This window comes from Poecilia reticulata, linkage group LG16, assembly GCF_000633615.1.
Source record: "Poecilia reticulata strain Guanapo linkage group LG16, Guppy_female_1.0+MT, whole genome shotgun sequence".
Taxonomy (NCBI): Eukaryota; Metazoa; Chordata; class Actinopteri; order Cyprinodontiformes; family Poeciliidae; genus Poecilia; species Poecilia reticulata.
Genome location: NC_024346.1, coordinates 2,265,467 through 2,282,709, shown reverse-complemented (window position 1 = coordinate 2,282,709; position 17,243 = coordinate 2,265,467). Strand labels below are relative to the sequence as shown.

The 17,243-nt window shown below is 41.1% G+C and overlaps 1 protein-coding gene across 1 annotated transcript; it reads left to right on the top strand.

Moving 5' to 3' along the window:
- Positions 1-205: 205 nt before the first annotated feature.
- On the top strand, positions 206-16,949 carry smg5 (SMG5 nonsense mediated mRNA decay factor). Its single transcript, XM_008430760.2, has 22 exons — positions 206-636; positions 952-1,050; positions 1,864-1,987; positions 2,511-2,667; positions 3,359-3,448; positions 3,719-3,808; positions 4,808-4,886; positions 4,961-5,086; positions 5,759-5,827; positions 6,001-6,230; positions 7,320-7,457; positions 7,601-8,494; positions 9,245-9,405; positions 9,492-9,567; positions 10,254-10,429; positions 12,881-13,039; positions 13,147-13,206; positions 13,768-13,927; positions 14,095-14,185; positions 14,608-14,682; positions 14,770-14,908; positions 15,695-16,949. Exons 1-22 carry the CDS (start codon positions 572-574, stop codon positions 15,776-15,778), a joined length of 3,342 nt encoding a protein of 1,113 aa, XP_008428982.1. The 5' UTR covers positions 206-571; the 3' UTR covers positions 15,779-16,949.
- The last annotated feature ends 294 nt before the right edge of the window (positions 16,950-17,243 follow it).

Here is a 17,243-nt window from a genome sequence, read left to right as displayed (position 1 = left end):
CAGTGCAATGATGTTTGGTGCTATATAAAAGTCTTTTTATATTGTTGGAACGCAATACACTTAAAGAACATCAGAAATTCACGCGTCGTGACCGCTGTTAAAGGCTAAAGCTAATCTTTTCAACTTGTCTTCCCTTACCAATATGGCGAAGTTGTTGACGTCTCACTTCTGTAATCTCGTAATTTTGTTTTTGAACTCTCGCGATGTTCAGGCGGTCAGTGCCTGCTATGAATAATGGCCGCCTTCGTAGCGATGGCCGGAACGGAAAATAACACAAAAGGGATAATAGAGCTTTTTAGCTGACTGGAAGAACAGTAAGGCGCCGGGGACCCCTTCCTACCCACTTTTCAGGACGGATGGGTGGAGGGGGGTTGGCCAAAGGATTCAAGAAACAGAAAGAGACTCTCAGGGAACACAGGGAAAGCTAAACGGGGAGCTAGCGCTAGCTGGCTAACAACACAGTTGTCACTAACGGGGAACAGAGCCGAGTAACCGCGACAGCTGTTCCGTCGAGAGGCCCGAATGAAACGGTGACCCCGCATTGTGGTGGAACTGCCGGCCTGTCGCTAATATGAGCGGACCGGGTCAGGACAGCGAGCCCGAGGCGAAAGTCCTTCTTATCAAGCGGCTTTACAGGTGAGTGGACGAGGCCGTTTTCGTCGAGCTAACCGATGAGCTAGTGAAATGTCTAAAAGAGTCAGATGGTTTCTGTTGTTGATACTTATGTTTAAGATACATCTATGCTAGTAGCTGAAACTACACCTGACTCTGTCATGAGGTTCTTTTTTTCCTCTGATGAACGTAACCTAGCTGTCATGTGTCATTCATCCTGTTGCAGAGAAATGAAACAGAAAGGGTTGCAGCTTTTTAACATTTCGGGACATTTGTTGCGTGACAAACCGCTACTTCTGGTGATTCATGTGGTGACAGTAATGCTTTTCATCCATCCAGGGCTGTGGTGGAATCTGTGCACAAGCTGGATGTCATCATCGGCAGCAAGTCATCCTACAGAGAAGTCTTCAAGCCGGAGAACATCAGCCTGCGGAACAAGTATGTCCAGATCTGCTCTCACCGAAACTTTACAGGCTGAATGGGGACTGGTTTCATACAAACGCACCGTCACTCTGCAGCACTTCCTGTTTCAAAGGAAGTTCAGACAGGCAGACTTCTTATTTATTAATTAGACCAACAAGAATTACAGTTCTGCTCAGAGACATTTGTCACATACTTAAATGTTTAAGTATCTGTAGATACATTTGGGTGGCAATCCTCTTATGAACGAGGTCTAATAAAACTAACAGATTTATAGTGTTTTTATTGTTTAATTTTTTGTTTTAATCGTTTTGCCCTTTCTGAATCACTTTGTGATCTATGTGAAAGTTGCTGCAGAAATATAATGTTACTTCTTGTTGCGTCACCATCAGTACTTGTCATTGCACTCTTAGTGCTGTTGTGGTCAAAACCCTTACTGAAAAGCATTAAAGACATAGTTATTATATTATTTTTTAATTTTAAAAAGCTAATTGGCTGATATTGCTTACTGTTGAGTCATCTAGATTAAGCTTCTCGAAGGTTTGATGCATAATGGGACTGCAGCAAGTTTTGGATAATTTATGGCTCTTTCCCCAACATACCATTTGTCTCTAACTGCCTGATATGTTGACTTCTTCTGTGGATAGACTGGATTTTAACAACAGCTGTGTATATCTTATATTGCCTGTTGTTCAGCCTCATTTTTGTCTCCATAAAATAAAATAAAAATGATAATTAGGAGCTGTGGTTGCATTTTCTTGTAGCAACACCTCCAACTGTTGCATAAAGCTATCCATGTGTTCATCCGTTGTATGTTTTTGATTTTCCTAGGCTGAGAGAGCTGTGTGTGAAATTAATGTTTCTGCATCCTGTCGACTACGGCCGTAAGGCCGAGGAGCTGCTCTGGAGGAAGGTTTACTATGAGGTCATCCAGGTTATCAAGACGAACAAGAAGGTAAGATGGCAAAAAGTCACTCAACAGCTGTGGAAATGTCTCTTTGGTGACAAAGCAGCCATTGGAATTATATAGATTAACAGAGCGACACACAGGATTCTTACCCGGTTTGGATTAAATCTGGATTAAATCTGTTCCACGTCTGGACTAAAATCTATTCTAATTCTAGGTTTAAGTCTATTCCAGGTCTGGATTAAAACTATTCTTGTTCTACATTTAAATCTGTTTCAGACCTGAATTAAATATGTTTCACATCTGGATTTAAGGCCTGCTCCATTTCTGGATTAAATCTGTTCCAGTTCTGGATTAAATCGGGTCCATGTCTAGATTTAAGTCTGACGTGAGAAAACGCAACAAGAAGTATAAACTTGAGCTTGTGTGTAACCCATTAAGAAGGAGTTTTGACTTCTGTATTAAACAAATCTGTATATGACTTTAGTTTTTTGTTACTTTTTTCCCTCCATTTTGCATTTTTAGCTCTTCATGTTGCTCCTACCTCATTTTTTCTTCCTGTTGCTTTCAGCACATCCACAGCCGCAGTGCCCTGGAGTGCGCCTACAGAACGCACCTCATCGCCGGCGTGGGTTTCTACCAACATCTGCTGCTCTACATCCAATCACATTACCAGCTGGAGCTGCAGGACTGCATCGATTGGACGCACGTCACTGATCCTCTGATCGGTGAGAGCTCAAACCTTGAATCTTTCCCTAAACAAAAACACACGAAGCTTTAGATTAATCATTTCTGGCTGCAGTTTGGGTATTTTTGGAAAAACCTAGACTAAAATTCACCAGAAACACCAATGTCATTTAAGAGTTATTTTACTTCTCTTCTTTCATTTTAATGTATCTATTTACAAAGTCATTGCTTTTAAAGTCTAGGAACCATTAAAACCATTTCATGGAATACATTTTTGTCCAAACATTTTTCAAATTAAGTGGTTTGCTCTTTATTTCTGTATGATAAATTTATATAATATCTCAGTTCAGATTTTTCTTCTCCTGATTCTATAAGTTTGTGTTTTGCTTTGAAAGACATAATGACTGTCGCTGGAGTTCAGGAGCCTTGAAATTTGTCCTGCAACTTCAGCTGCACGTCTGCTGATTCATTTGCTGAATCCTTCAGACTTTAAAGTCTGAATCAGGAGTTTTATTCCTCAAAAAGCTTCTTCAGGTCAAACTACTGGCCAGTTTCTGAATCAGGATTATGTCTTGTATGGATTCTGTTTGTTTTTTTTCACCATTTACAGTTTTTATTGCTCATCAAGCCACATTTTTTATTCTAAAACCCACTGATGGGGTTTTAGCTTCTTTCTTTCTTTGGAGCTAACTTCACATCAGTTTTGACTTGAAGTCTAATTATTTCCAACAGGTCGGAAGAAACCCGTGTCGGCCTCTTCTAGAGAGATGGAGTGGGCTCAGATGGCGTGTCATCGCTGTCTGGTCTACCTCGGAGATCTGGGTAATAACATGTTAATAGCATATTTAGATCGGCTCATCTCTATTCCATGTCTGTAGAGGTGTGAGGCAGCCAGTGGGTGTCATCGCCGGTGCGTGGGAAAATTGGCCTGGTGTTACAGAAGGAACTGAGAACAGGCTGTGTGAGAGGAGGAATAACGTTTATTCAGTTATTAGAAATGTCAGAATTTAATAAAAGTAGAATTTTCACAGTTTTGCTGATTTGTTGTCTGTATGTTTTCAATAATGTTTGGTAATCTGGTTTGGTCACCAGCGCGCTATCAGAACGAACTTGCTGGAGTGGAAGCTGAACAGCTGGCAGAGAGATTTTACCACCAAGCCTTGTCTGTCATGCCCCATGTTGGTGAGTCATGATTTCTGACTTCAATTCCTTTGCATTTGTTCATTTTACTAATTAAAAACAACAATGGGACTTCTGTGTGAACGGTTTACGACCCCAAAGCGACCTGCATGCGCAGAAGAAGAACGTTGACGTCACGCAGCAGCATCAGTCTGTTTATGGAAGTAAAAATAGACGCCGCCATTTATGGATAGTTTTAAAGTTGTTCAGCAACAGGAGTCGACAGGATAAAACTTAACTGGACCAAGGAAGGTAATAACAAAAAGGTGCAGCTAATAGCAGCAACCTGTAGTGGAGCATTCACTGCAGCTTCAGTAGAGGAGTCTGTCTGGATGTGGAGTCGGACCAGGAGTGGTGGGACTGTCATGTGATGCCATTGTTTCTGTCTGGTTTTATGCTGTCTGACTTAGCCTGTCACAATAAGCAATTAATCAATTAATCACATGGTAGATGAAATTGAGATTGATCATTTCCATTCTGATTAATATTTTTTGAAATTTTGTTAACAGTTGGATGTTTGCAGTTTTTATTTCCATTTAATCTATCATGTTTGTTTTTTTTACTTTGGATGCTTAAAATGTCTTCTAGTTTAAACTAGTGTTGAAGGGTGAACTTGCACTATTATGCCGTTATCAATACATCACTTGGAAAACAACAATATTATTGTTTATTGCAATAATTACTGGGACAATTTATCATCCAGCAAAATTTGTGGTTGTGACAGGCGTATGTCATCCTTCTCTGGTGCAGAATTATGGCGCATTTCTCACATCAGTGACATAAAAATTGGCACAGATCAGATTTTTGGGGGGTGAAAAGATTGGAATGGGGCTGTTCAGACGTCCATGAAAAAGTTGGATTCACCTGCAGCGTGAATGTGGCCTTTGACTTGAGTTGTCCTCAAAAAGAGCCAAGCTTGGGTCCATTCGTCCGTGTAGTTGAGTGAATAAAGGGGAACAATGACCGGTTATGAATCTGAACCACCTTTCTGCCATTCTGCAGGAATGCCTTTTAACCAGCTGGGAACCCTGGCAGGAAGCAAGTTCTACAATGTGGAAGCAACCTACTACTACCTACGATGGTGAGGGTCCATAACCTCTGGGTTTTAAAGCTTTTTCTAACATGAGGCTAAACAGATATTTATTCTGTCCTCAGCATCCAATCAGATACTCCGTTTGAGGGGGCCTACGGCAACCTGAAGCGTCTGTTCGACAAAGCTGCCAAGATGTACCACCAGGTGAAGAAACAGGAAATGAAGAAGCTGTCTCCGTCTCGGCAAAGGTGATGACGAGTCCCAAGATGCAGCTTTTTTTTTGTTTTGTTTTTTTGACTCAATCATTTTTGGTTTAAAGTTACCGCTCTTAATTGGCCTTTTCTTGAATAATCTGTCAAAGTAGCAAAGTGTTTGGTGAAAATCTATTCTTTTCCATCTTCACTCTGTCAACAAAGAAGCTTTTAACAGCCTAAAAAACAGCCTCTCATTGTCATTGTGCAAGAAAAAAAAAGAAGTTTGAAAAAATAGCAACTCTCAAAGGCAGTGCAGATAAATAAATGAGTTTATTAAGTATATATAGTAGAAACAACTGGATTGTTAAGAATGATGATAAGGGTTTGGATGAATTTGCCGTTTTCAGGGCAACTCTTGTCTAGAAACTGTTTTTTAGTCTATTTGTTCTGGTCTTTATTGGGTCTTATCCAAATAAAACTATATTCTTTTACCACCCGGAAACATTAAATTATGATTTTTGATTACCTAGCAGTTAGTATTTACTTCTTTGCCTCTTCTGTGCACGAAGAAAATCGACTTTTGTCTCTTCTTTTTTGCAGAATCAGAGAGGTTTGCTTGTTTTTCTAGGATTATTCTTGCCTTTGTGTCACTAAAGAATTTCCTGTTTAAATCAGAATAATAAAAACTTATGTTTACTCATAAAGTTTTTTTTTGTTTCTACATAGATCCAAAGACATTAAGCGTGTCCTGGTGAGCTTCATGTACCTTCAGAGTCTACTGCAGCCTAAAAACAGGTCAGTCTCTGAGCTGCCGTACTTTTTATTTCACTTCCTGGCTTTATTCTCTGTTGTAGCTCCAGTTAACACTGTCTACAGTTTCTAACCTGCCCTGTGCATCAGAAATCATGTTCTGTAAGCCGTGACCCACCAACCCTTTGCTTTTTGTTTTCGCTTTGCTTCCGATGAAGCTTGATGGAGACGGAGCTGACTTCGCTCTGCCAGTCGGTGCTGGAGGACTTCAACCTGGTTCTGTTTTACCTTCCGGCTCCGACACACGGAGGCGCTCCACCCTGTCCGAGTGAGGAAGAGGAGGAGCAGACGCAGCACAGCGACAGTTCCTACCCCGTTCTGCCCGACAACCTCATCTTCAAGATGGTGGTCACGTGCCTGATGGTCGTGCACAGCCTTAAGAGAGGAGGTGTGTTTTTTAAACAGTGTTTTTCCACCTGGTTATTTTAATTAACTTGGAGTCAGTCATTTTTCATTTGAACACAAAAATAAGAAATAAGCAGATTTCATTATATATATTTTTTATTCCAATTTGTTCCTGTATCTCTGTGCAAACAGTCCCAAGTTTTTAACTGAAAAATGTTTCAGTTAAAAAGAAAAGTCAGCATTTATTTCCAGTTTCTGACATCCAAATCTCTGAAAAACATTCTGTATCTTAACCACCCGTTTTATTAAACTAATAGGACAATTGGCATATATATTTGTTTTCCTGCTAATTAGTCCACAGATTCAAGAAATCTGCCCCAAAGCCAACAAAAACATGAACACTGCAGTAAAATCCCCAAAAAGCAATTAAATTCTGCCTCAACTATAAAACATTTCCAAATTTGCAAGTAAAATATTTAATTTTATGTCTGTATTTTGATATTTTTTCCACACCTAAACATTTGTTGTTTTTTAGCCGTTTTTGAAAATGGATCGGTGTCCATTATTGTTTAAATAATCGTCAACTAATTTAGTAATCAAATAGTATATAGACTCTAAAAGGATAAAGTACTCACACAGTAACTAAACCAAACTGTACTTTTAGGCAATAAAATGTTTTTGTTATTTAAAAAAAGAAATTAATTATTTGTGTATTTGCATCTTTTAATTTATTTCTAATCTTGTATTAAAAGGTTCAAGTAGTTTAATGAAAAATCTGCAGAATGAGCCAGTTTTTTATCTAATTAATTGGGTTTTAAAATAGGCATTAGCTGCAGCTCTAAATAAAACATGCTTCCCTTTGCAAAGCTAGAAGAGGAAGAGAAGTGCCTCCGATATGCAGAGCAAACTGGTTGTGTGCATATTTGAGACGTAGCAACAGAGAGCTGCAGATATGACAGAAATGTGTTCCTGGACCATAAAGTGCCGATTGTTCCCGATGAGTAAAAGTCTTCTTTGTATCGTTATGAACAAGAGTAGCTACAAAATGATTATAAAACATTAACTTGGTTTATTACACACAGTTTCAGTTTCGTTCACCTTTTCACTTCTAACAAACCTTGTTTTGTTTAAGGTTCTAAGCAGTACAGCGCGTCCATAGCGTTTACGCTGGCTCTGTTCTCCCACCTGGTGAACCACGTGAACATCCGGCTGCAGGCTGAACTGGAGGAGGGGGAGAGCCAGGTTCCTGCGCTGCACACTGACGCTGCAGGTGAGTCCGAAAACATCGACTTCAGGGTGTTTGTTCAGCTCTGTGGATTTAAAGTCTACTAATATTTGAAGTTTTCCCTTGGCAGAATGTCAAAAACATATTTTAACCAAACTAAAATCAAGCATGTTTCTCCTCTTACCCAGATGACCTTGAAATGAGGGATATGTCAGCTGCAGAAGTGGATCCGTCAAAGGAGAGGCCTCTGCAGAACGGCTCCCTGGAGCAGGAGGATGAGGAGGATAAGGATGAAGATGGCCGTGAGCGGGTCCGAGTCAAAAAGCAGAGCAGCGAAGAAGACCAGCACAAGGCAGAGGAGGAGAAGCAGAGACAGAAGAAGAAGTACACCCGCCTATCTCGACTGCGGCGCCGCCGCTGCGCGCATAAAGGCGGACAAGGGGAGGACGAAAGCGACCTTAGCGAAGGATTCGAGAGCGAAGAAGATGAGGACGACGATGAAGGAGGGAGGGTCCATGCTGACTCCACAGGTGGGACGCCAGTAGATGAACCGCTCAACCCTTCGTCTGTGAAGAAGGAGACGAAGAGGGACGGCCTGGGTGAGGAAGGCAGCTGGGAGAGTGGCTCTGAGGAAGAGGAGGGAGGGACCGCTTTCGACGTGGAGACCGACTCGGACATGAACAGCCAGGAGTCCCGCTCAGACCTGGAGGACATGGAGGACACAGAAAACTCAGACAGCACCGAGAGTCAGGCCCGGGAGCAGCAGGAGGAAGAGGAGGAGCAGCCCAGGGAGGAAGGCGGGGAGCGTGACGGCGAGACCCCGCCCAGCACCAACGGGCCCCTCGCGCAGAGCGACTCTAGCATCAGCAGCAACTTGCAGGCCATGTCCTCCCAGCTTTTCCAGTCCAAACGCTGCTTCCGCCTCGCACCCACCTTCAGCAACATGCTGCTGAGGCCTCAGGCCGCCTCAGGCTCCACCCCCACCGACACCTCCACCCCGCCCTCCCAGGAGACGCCCCCTCCGCCTGGAGACTCACACCGCGACCTGAACCCCGGCACTGCCAACGGAACCAACGACAATGGTAGTGTACATCCAGCCTCCTTAGTTCAGGCACTGAGACTTAAATGTCTAATTTTAATATGCAAAATTCACATTTTCCACCTTTTTGTTCTTCCATTTGTGTTTCTACTGATTCCAAAAACAGCCCAAGCTTGTAAGAATAAGCACTCAGCCATTTTTTGGCAATAAGTTCATGTTTTGTGGTGTCTGTAAAATGAGCCGTTTCAAAAATATTCAGATTGTTGATTGTTACCTAGCAACGCCAACCGAGTCTAGTCCGACACCTACTAACTGTACAATGGCTGCTGGAAAAAACAAGTGTTTTGTTGTTGACTTACCGTCGAGAAACCACTTGCTGCATTTTTGTTGGTTGTGCAGGAGGTTCCACTTCTGCTTTTCAAAGACGTACGGTTGCATAATTGTGGATCTGTTTGCAACCATTTTCACATGTGTGTAAATGTTGAGTTCAGGGGGCTGGGGGCGTGGCCAACAGCAGATCTATATTATATTTTGTATAATTTTGGCTTAATTATTGCTCTGAACATGTTTAAGTGTTTGGCCCAGTTAAAGTCCACTCCACACCCCGGTCCAGTTGATTTCCAGCTGAGTTTGATGATTCTTTATAGATTGAAATCTGAAAGGTGTGGCTTGTACCTGTTGAGAACTGTTATCCACTTCACAGTTCCGAACTACATGATCCAAATAAACCATGTTTGCGATAATATCTCGACAAAATAATCTGGTTTTGTTGATCTGTCTTGTTTCCCACTAGACCTGGACTCGGACTCGGAGGAAAGTCAGCACAGCGCCCACAGTGAAAAAACCCTGCTGGAGAAACTGGAGATTCTGTCCAATCAGGGCTTGATGCAGGTGGTGAAGGTCTTTGTTGATTGGCTCAGGACGAACACAGATATCATCCTCATGTGCGCACAGGTGAGCCGACACATTAACACACCTGTTTTACTGCTGCAATGAAAAATGCTCGTCTTTCTGACTGGGATGATCTGCTTTTTCTGCAGAGTTCGCAGAGCTTGTGGAACCGTCTGTCGGTTCTGCTGAACCTTCTTCCAGACGGCAGCAAGTTGCTGGAGGCTGGTGAGACCACCAGGGCTGCAACTAACATTTGTTTTATTTAATCAAATTATTCCGACAGTTAATGGATTAAAAAAATGGCTTGCTGATTTTTCCATTTAACCACCAAAGCTTTTTTTTGTACAAAATTAGAAATGCATTAAAAGATGCAAGCAAACAAATAATTCAGTTTCTTTTTTTAACTAAGAAACATTTTACTGTCTAAAATCCAATGATGCAGCATTCCTCTAATGAACGCTTTGTAGCAAAGGATGCAAAAATACTTTTAACATCAGCATGTGAAAAGCTCAGCCTTTTCTGCTTGACTTGGCAACAACAGTGTATCACTGATCTGATTATTAATTTTAGGATTAGCTAATTGATCATCGGATGCTGTCCAAAAGGGTTTAAAAACTTGATTTTCTGTATATTAATTACATCTGTATACTCAAGTTAATTACCATTAAATTATTATTTAATTGATTAATCCGATTAGTCATTTCAGCAGTTACTCGTCACAGCAGCTAAAAAGCTTCACTTATCTGAATCCAGTTGATTTCTGTGCTGCTGTGGCATTTATTTTTAGGTGCCTTAAAAATGCAAATTAAGTCTGGAAACCAAAGTTAAATGGCGCAGCCTTCATTTTGTGATGAAGCCTGGAAAAATCTGTTTTTTTTATTTTGTTGTGTGTGTGTGTGTGTGTGGTGCAGATTTGGGGCTGAACTCGGAGGTGACAGAGCTGTTGAAGGAGTGCGAACAGCCGGGTTTGAGCCAGACTCTGCTGCTGCCTGAGGATGTGGCGCTGCGGCACCTGCCTGCGCTCAGCGTCGCTCACCGCCGCCTGGATTTCAGTCGCCGCAACGCCTCCCTCAGTCCCCTGCAGGAGGTGCGCTCCAGTTATGTACAGAATATGACATCAGCGCATATTTGCAGATATTTTAAAGACACTCGAAATGAACTGCCCAGTTTAATTGATTCAGTTTAAACCAGGCGCCTTTCCAGATTGTTGTCTTGGAATTAGGCCAGTCGCGATAAACGATAAATCAATTAATCGGACGATAAATTAAACCTATCGAGGTCATTTTAATTATCGGCTTTATCGTCTCTTCCGGCCTTTTTTCTTTCTGTTGATGACACTGAATGAAAAAAGGCTCAGCTCAGGTGCTGTTCACTGACCCTCCCTTCCTCATTTCCTTAGTGTAATGTCCAGCAACTGTTGTCGGCCGACTGTCAGCCCATTTTCAAAAGCTGAGACACATTAGCCGAAGAAATCCTAGATATAACGGTTCGGTCGGGTTCGTCGTGCCGTGTGGTGTCCAGCCACTTGGGCACAAAATAATGGCTACAAGTCCAGTTAAYTMATTTTAAAACCAGGYATTAATCAATGCTTTACTAGAATCTACCTGTGATGCATGTGGCTAGATTCAGCGTAAAGTCCTGACTGAATGAAAATCATTATAACCTATTTATGTCACGTTAACGAAGAACAGATGAAAACTTATCAGGTTTATCAACTGAGGTAGCAACTTGGCTCCAACTCCTCTCCTTGTCATTTCTATATTCTTTGCACAAAACGTTGAATATTAATGTTGTTTCCACATATCATCTCCAATGTCCGCTGGATTTCCCTCCGTAATTTCCCCTCAGAAAACACGGAGGAGAATCCGCGCTTTCTGATTGGCTACCTGTCACATTCAGCGTTAAGCTCCCAGTCGGGGAAAAACCCCGATTTAGATCGGAGCGGCCACGACGATCTACCGTAACACACAATACACTACAGGATGATCGGTTAGATCGGCCAACGATCTAAGATTGTCATAAGGGGAAATAGGGGCAAAAAATCGTGTAGTCTGAACTACTGCATTAGGTAGTCGGATGTACCCATCTTCTCTATTTAAATCTAGTGATTGCTGAAGGCCAATATAGTATACAGACTTCATAATCTGCACTCTTTTCGTTGAATGCAGTATTTATTTCCACTTTGGCTTTATGTTGTTTAGTTTTTATTCAAGTACATTTTTTGTTAATGGAGACTGAGAATCCATTTTATTTTTTGTTTTTGGTTGTTTTGTTTAGTTTATCAGTTCCAGTCTTATGTGTTCTTTTGAAAACAAGGTGTATTTATCAGGAAATCGCATGTATTATTAGTCATTTCCATTAAATCAGTGTCAAAAGGTCTTGAAACAATATTATCGTTTATCGCAATAATTCTTTAGACAATTGATCGTCCAGCAAAATTTGTTATCGTGACAGGCCTAGTTGGAATTATATAGTCCTTAAGCCGTTTTTTACTGAGGCAGTTCTTTTTTTTTCCTAATCACTTGTTGAACTTTCTAATTGAACATGTTCAATAAAAATCTGGTTTTATAACTTGTCAGCGCTGGAAAAGGAACAAATAGTGTGTAAAAATGTTTAGAAATTATTCCATATTCCATCTACTGGAAGATAAAATCCAAATCTCAAAATCAAATTTGATAACTTTATGTTTTTGCATTGATTTACATTGAAATAACATTTTGTCTATAATTTGCTACACCCCCTCCTAGTCGTCAGTATTTTAGTGGGAGGGAAGAAGATTTCTGGCACAGAAGCCACAGACGTTCAAACAATATATAAGTTACCATTTAGCTTTGTGTAATGTCACTAGTTGTTGACCATGCAGATACATTGAACTTAGCACCATGTAAGTTTAGAAACATTTAGGGATGATGAATGAAAACGGCTCAATTTTGAGCTTCATTGATTTCTATTTTTAATAAATTTGGGAAATAAAATCCACATTGTGATAATGGGATATTTCCATGTAGAATTTTGAGGCAATGAAAACACTTAACGCAGTTTGGAATAAGACTGCGACATAACAAAATGTGGAAAAAGTGAAGCGCTGTGAATTCTTTCCAGATGCTTTGTGCTGCAGCTCTGGTGTGGAGTTTTGATGGAATAACTCTGCCTCGTTTAGTAAATAAACTTTTTAAAAACGGTTCAAACATTTTCAGCAGTGCAGAGGAAGCGATCTGCATGTTTTTATATAATCAAGCCCAAATTACATATTTCAGATTCACTTATGTCGACTGTTGTGAACAGATTCTACTTCACAGAAAATACATTCACCATTTTCACCATCTGCACTGTGAAGCTGCGACTTTCTCACAAGTAATCAGCGTGTAGAAGCTTCTGCTCTTTTATCAGAAAAAAAATGCATCAAGTGTTTCAGTAAATACTAAATATGGACAAAATATCTGCTAGCAGGCATCTAAATGTCCATCTAAGTGTGTTTCAGTTAAAAATATGAAACAATAAATGCAAACTCCTTCCTTTTCTCTCCTTTTTTCTTCAGTGTGTGTTGCGAGTGTGTTGCATTCGCAGTTTTGGCCACTTCCTAACAAATCTCCAAGGCAACGTGCTGCACTTCAACCCAGAGGCGGGAATCTTTACCAGCATCAGTCAGTCGGAGCAGGACAATCTGGTGCAGCAGGCGAAGGCCCAGTTCAGGATGGTGAGCGACGGCTGAACACGCCCACAGCCCAACCCTGAAGTAATGCAACTAATGTGTAAATACTTTATTTTTATTCTATAAAATGTTTTTATTTGTGATTTGTCCAGGCGGAAGAGGAGGCCCGTCGGAATCGTTTGATGAGAGACATGGCCCAACTTCGACTGCAGGTTACTTATCAGCTTCTAGCTAAAATCAAAGCAGGAACGCAGCACAGGCGCCGCAGTTAAATTATCTGTTCCAACAATATTTTAATGTTGTTGGATTAGTGCCAACTTATGGAGGTCCATTTCCGCCAGGAACGAAAAAATAAAAGCCCAACAGGAAGTCATAATTTTGAGTTTTAAAGTTATAATTTTGAGATACTGTAGCAAATCTCCTTAAAGAAACAGCGCAACTTTCTGTCTCATAATTATGACTTTGAAAGTCAAAAGTATGACTTTAAAGTAGAAATTGACTTTCAAAGTAATGACTTCTGGTCTTGTGATTATGACTTTTATTCTTGTAATTATGACTTTGAATCTCATAATTGACTTTGTGTCTAAAAAATATTACTTTAAAACTCAAAATTGGCTTTTATTCTTGTTAATAGGATGTTTTATCTCAAAATTATGACATTTATTCTCTTAATTAGAACTTCATGTGCAGCTTTTGTTTTTCCTTTCATGGCAGAAATGGTCTTCCATACCAACTCAAAGTAAAACGTTCTTCTCTTTGGTCCTAATCTGCAGTTGGAGGTCTCGCAGCTAGAGGGCAGCCTTCAGCAGCCCAAAGCTCAGTCGTCCATGTCTCCCTACCTTGTCCCTGACGCTGCCGCCCTCTGCCATCATCTGAACCTCATCCGACACCTGGCCGGCAGCGGCTGCTTCATCATCATCATCCCAAGAACAGGTCAGGAAGTCGTTGGTGTTGCACCAGCCAAACGCAGCGCAGATCAGTTAGCAGATGTTTACCGGTGTCCGTAAATATGTCATAGGTTATTTCCAATCTACTTTATAGGTCTCTGAAAGGTAGATTTTTTTTAGTTTTTATTCATCTTTGCTCCATTTGCGTTGCAGTTATTGACGGACTGGATCGGCTAAAAAAGGAAAACGGTGGTGCAAGAGACGGGATCCGCTTCCTGGAGTCGGAATTCCGCAAGGGAAACAGGTCAGTGTCTTCTGAGGGGATCTGTCACCAGTGGCTGTTTGGACCCTCCACAGAGGTTTGCTGAGCAATGTTTTTAAAGGAAATGATATTAAAAATGCCAGTTTTAGCCATTTTCTATGTTTCTAATGCAGTATTTGCATTGGGTTTAAGCAGAATTACATCATTACTGCAAGTTTTGTCCTTTTTTCCGCATCATTTTCAATAAATATTGAACAAATAGGCAAATAATTAAAAAAAAATTCATCCTCGTTTTAGAAAAGTTCATGTTTTCTTTATTTTCTAATCAAAAAATAGCAATAAAATCGCTGTTCTTTAAATATCAAAACTCTATCATTAAAATATGTTTTTGCAAACATATTAGAACAAGTCAGTGTTACAGTCGCTTACTAATAATGTCGTTCCTCTAAATCTCCCGTCTGCAGGTACATACGCTGTCAGAAGGAGTCGGGTCGCACTTTTGAGAGGGATAAACTGAAGCGGCAGGACATCGAAGCTTGGTGAGCTTCGCTTCATGCCAGGCGTCTCTCGCTGAGTGGAACCTCTTCTCCGTCTGACTCCTCTGCTCTGATCCGCCTCGTTTTCAGGCACCTGTATAAGATGGTGGACAGCTGCCGACAGCTGACGGTGTCCCAGAGCAACGGAGACGAAGACACAGCCGGCATGGTGACCATCCTGACAGGACATGAGGTGGACGAGCTCTGCGCTCGGTCTGCCGCCATGAAGGTCCGACTCTCTTTAGGCTCTTTAACGTTCAGAATTTCCAAATCGTCCACTGATTCAATTTCTGTACATCTCACATTTTGATCTGCTAATTTTGTCACAAAATACTCAGTTTTTAGTTTTTATACGGTACATTATATAGAGCATAATGTACCGTATTTTCCGCACTATAAGGCGCACCGGATTATAAGGCGCACTGTCAGCTTTTGAGGAAATTGAAGGTTTTTAGGTGAGCCTTATAGTGCAGAAAATACGGTACAAAAAGCTCAGAGGTTATAAGCAGCTTTTAACTGCTGTAATAATTTCCTCTGATTATTATGATAAAGTTTTAAAAAGTCTTAGCAGCTTTGCAGAATGTTTTCCAAGTTCCTTGGAAAACTGATCAAATATCTTGATTTACATTTTTTCATGTTAGAATCAACTTATTGATGTAATTTGAAGTCCAGAGGGCCACATGCGGGGCTACGGCGGGGCACATTTGGCCCCCGGGCCTTGAGTTTGACACATACGCTCTGGATCATTCTTCTTTAGATCCACAAATAATATAATGGTGGAGTTGGAGTTTCCAGGGTGAAAAACTGTAGATTTCAGCCACTAATACTCCTTAGATTTTTATTCATTAAAAAAAAAAAAGTTTTTTCTTTCCTCTACCAGTTATGCCCTACTTTGTTCCACATAAACTCTTAAAGAAATGTATTGAAGTTTGTGGTTATAAGGTAAGAAGTAATATTTCTTCATCTGAAGCTCAGATCTGGTGTTTATTTCTTTGCTCTTGTCTCTCTCTGCCAGTCGGCGACCCAGGCTGCGTCGTCCGCAGGCATGGAGCTGAAGAACATCGTGGAGTTCTACCGCCAGTGGAAGGAGATCGGCTGAGAGCGTACCGGGGGGGCAGCTGTCGGTGCTGCGAGCAGCTGATCGATGACAACACTCGCTCCCTCTCTCTCTCCCACTCTTTTGCTCTGTGTGTATCTGCGTCTCCAAAAAGGAAAGAAAAACAACTCAAAAGAAAGCTGGATCGAAGAGTTAAAAGTTTTGAGGGCTTGAAACGGAAATAAAGAGGAGGTTAAAAAATAAAAAATAAATAAAAACAAAAGAAGAAAAGGCAGGCAAAACGAGAAGCAGCAGATCTCCCACCTCTCAGTTTGTTAAACATAAAGCGTGAGCGTGGCGGCGGCGGCAGCCGGGGGAGGAAGCGGTGGGAGGGCGTGCCCCTGGTTCACCTCTAACCAGGAATACACTGTATATGTTAGCAAACGAGTACATTTGTGTTGAGAGAATCCGCACACACAAACTCATTCACGCCGAGATGAATCCATATAGATATTTAGAGCCGTGTTCTGGATTTCCCTTCCCTCTTTCCTTCAGTCTGATTTCCAGAAACGGGGTCAGGAAGGCGAGCCGAGCGGCGGAGGAGGCGCCGCCTGACTTCCATCGATCAGAACCAAACCAGGCGCCTCGTCGCCCGCAGGCTCAAAGGAAGACGGATATATGGTTTCTCTAATATGTGGGGTTTTTTAATTATTTTATTTGGATTTATTTTTTCCTTATTTGCGGTGTACTTTTGTGACCAGTGACGTACTTATTGTGCTATTTGTCTGAGAAAAGAAAGAGAAAACGCAGCAGGCTTCGGCCTGTTGGAAGATTTTCATTTGGATTTTATTTTTGTACCCAAATGATGTTATTTTTCTTTATTTTTTTGTTTTGTTTTTTGTAAGCTGAATCTGAATGATAAACACAGGAATGTCTAAGGGAAAGGGGAAGGGCTTGTTATTGTGTGTTGATCCACTGAACCAATCCTGAACAGAAGCAGAATCTATTTATCAGGTTAGAGGGAGCAGGTAGGTGGGAGCTGATTGGTGGAGATCAGCCGACCTGTCCTGTGGGCGGGGCGGAGGGGGGGTCTGGGTTGTGTCTGTAAACTCCTGAAATGTATCCCATCGACATCACCATCTCCATAGTGACTGTCCCATCATGCACAGTGCAGAGGAGAACCAGTTTATGTGGCCATGCAATGAACAATAAAGAGAAACTGATGCTGATCTTATGACGGTTTTTCTTTTTTTTTCTGCTTAACTATAGTAACAGATGACCTAGAAGAGATTTCATTCTCCTTTTAACATTTCTGCCATTTTTGTTTGACAGGGTGAAATAATTATTCAGCAAACAACATAAAAAACAGGAATTAGGTTGGTAATATTTGAAGTGTTCAAATTAGACATTCATGGTCAAAAGTTTGATGTGACTCTGAATACTTATGATATAGGAAACTGACTTGAGGGGTAGAACAGGAGATTCTTATTTTCATGCTAAATATTTAAGTCAACATGCGACATGTTCA

Coding starts and splice junctions, on each gene's coding strand:
- smg5 (XM_008430760.2), top strand. CDS start 572: ATGAGCGGACCGGGTCAGGACAGCGAGCCCGAGGCGAAAGTCCTTCTT. Junction 6,231..7,319: donor GCACAGCCTTAAGAGAGGAG/GTGTGTTTTTTA, acceptor GTTTTGTTTAAG/GTTCTAAGCAGTACAGCGCG. Junction 7,458..7,600: donor GCTGCACACTGACGCTGCAG/GTGAGTCCGAAA, acceptor CCTCTTACCCAG/ATGACCTTGAAATGAGGGAT.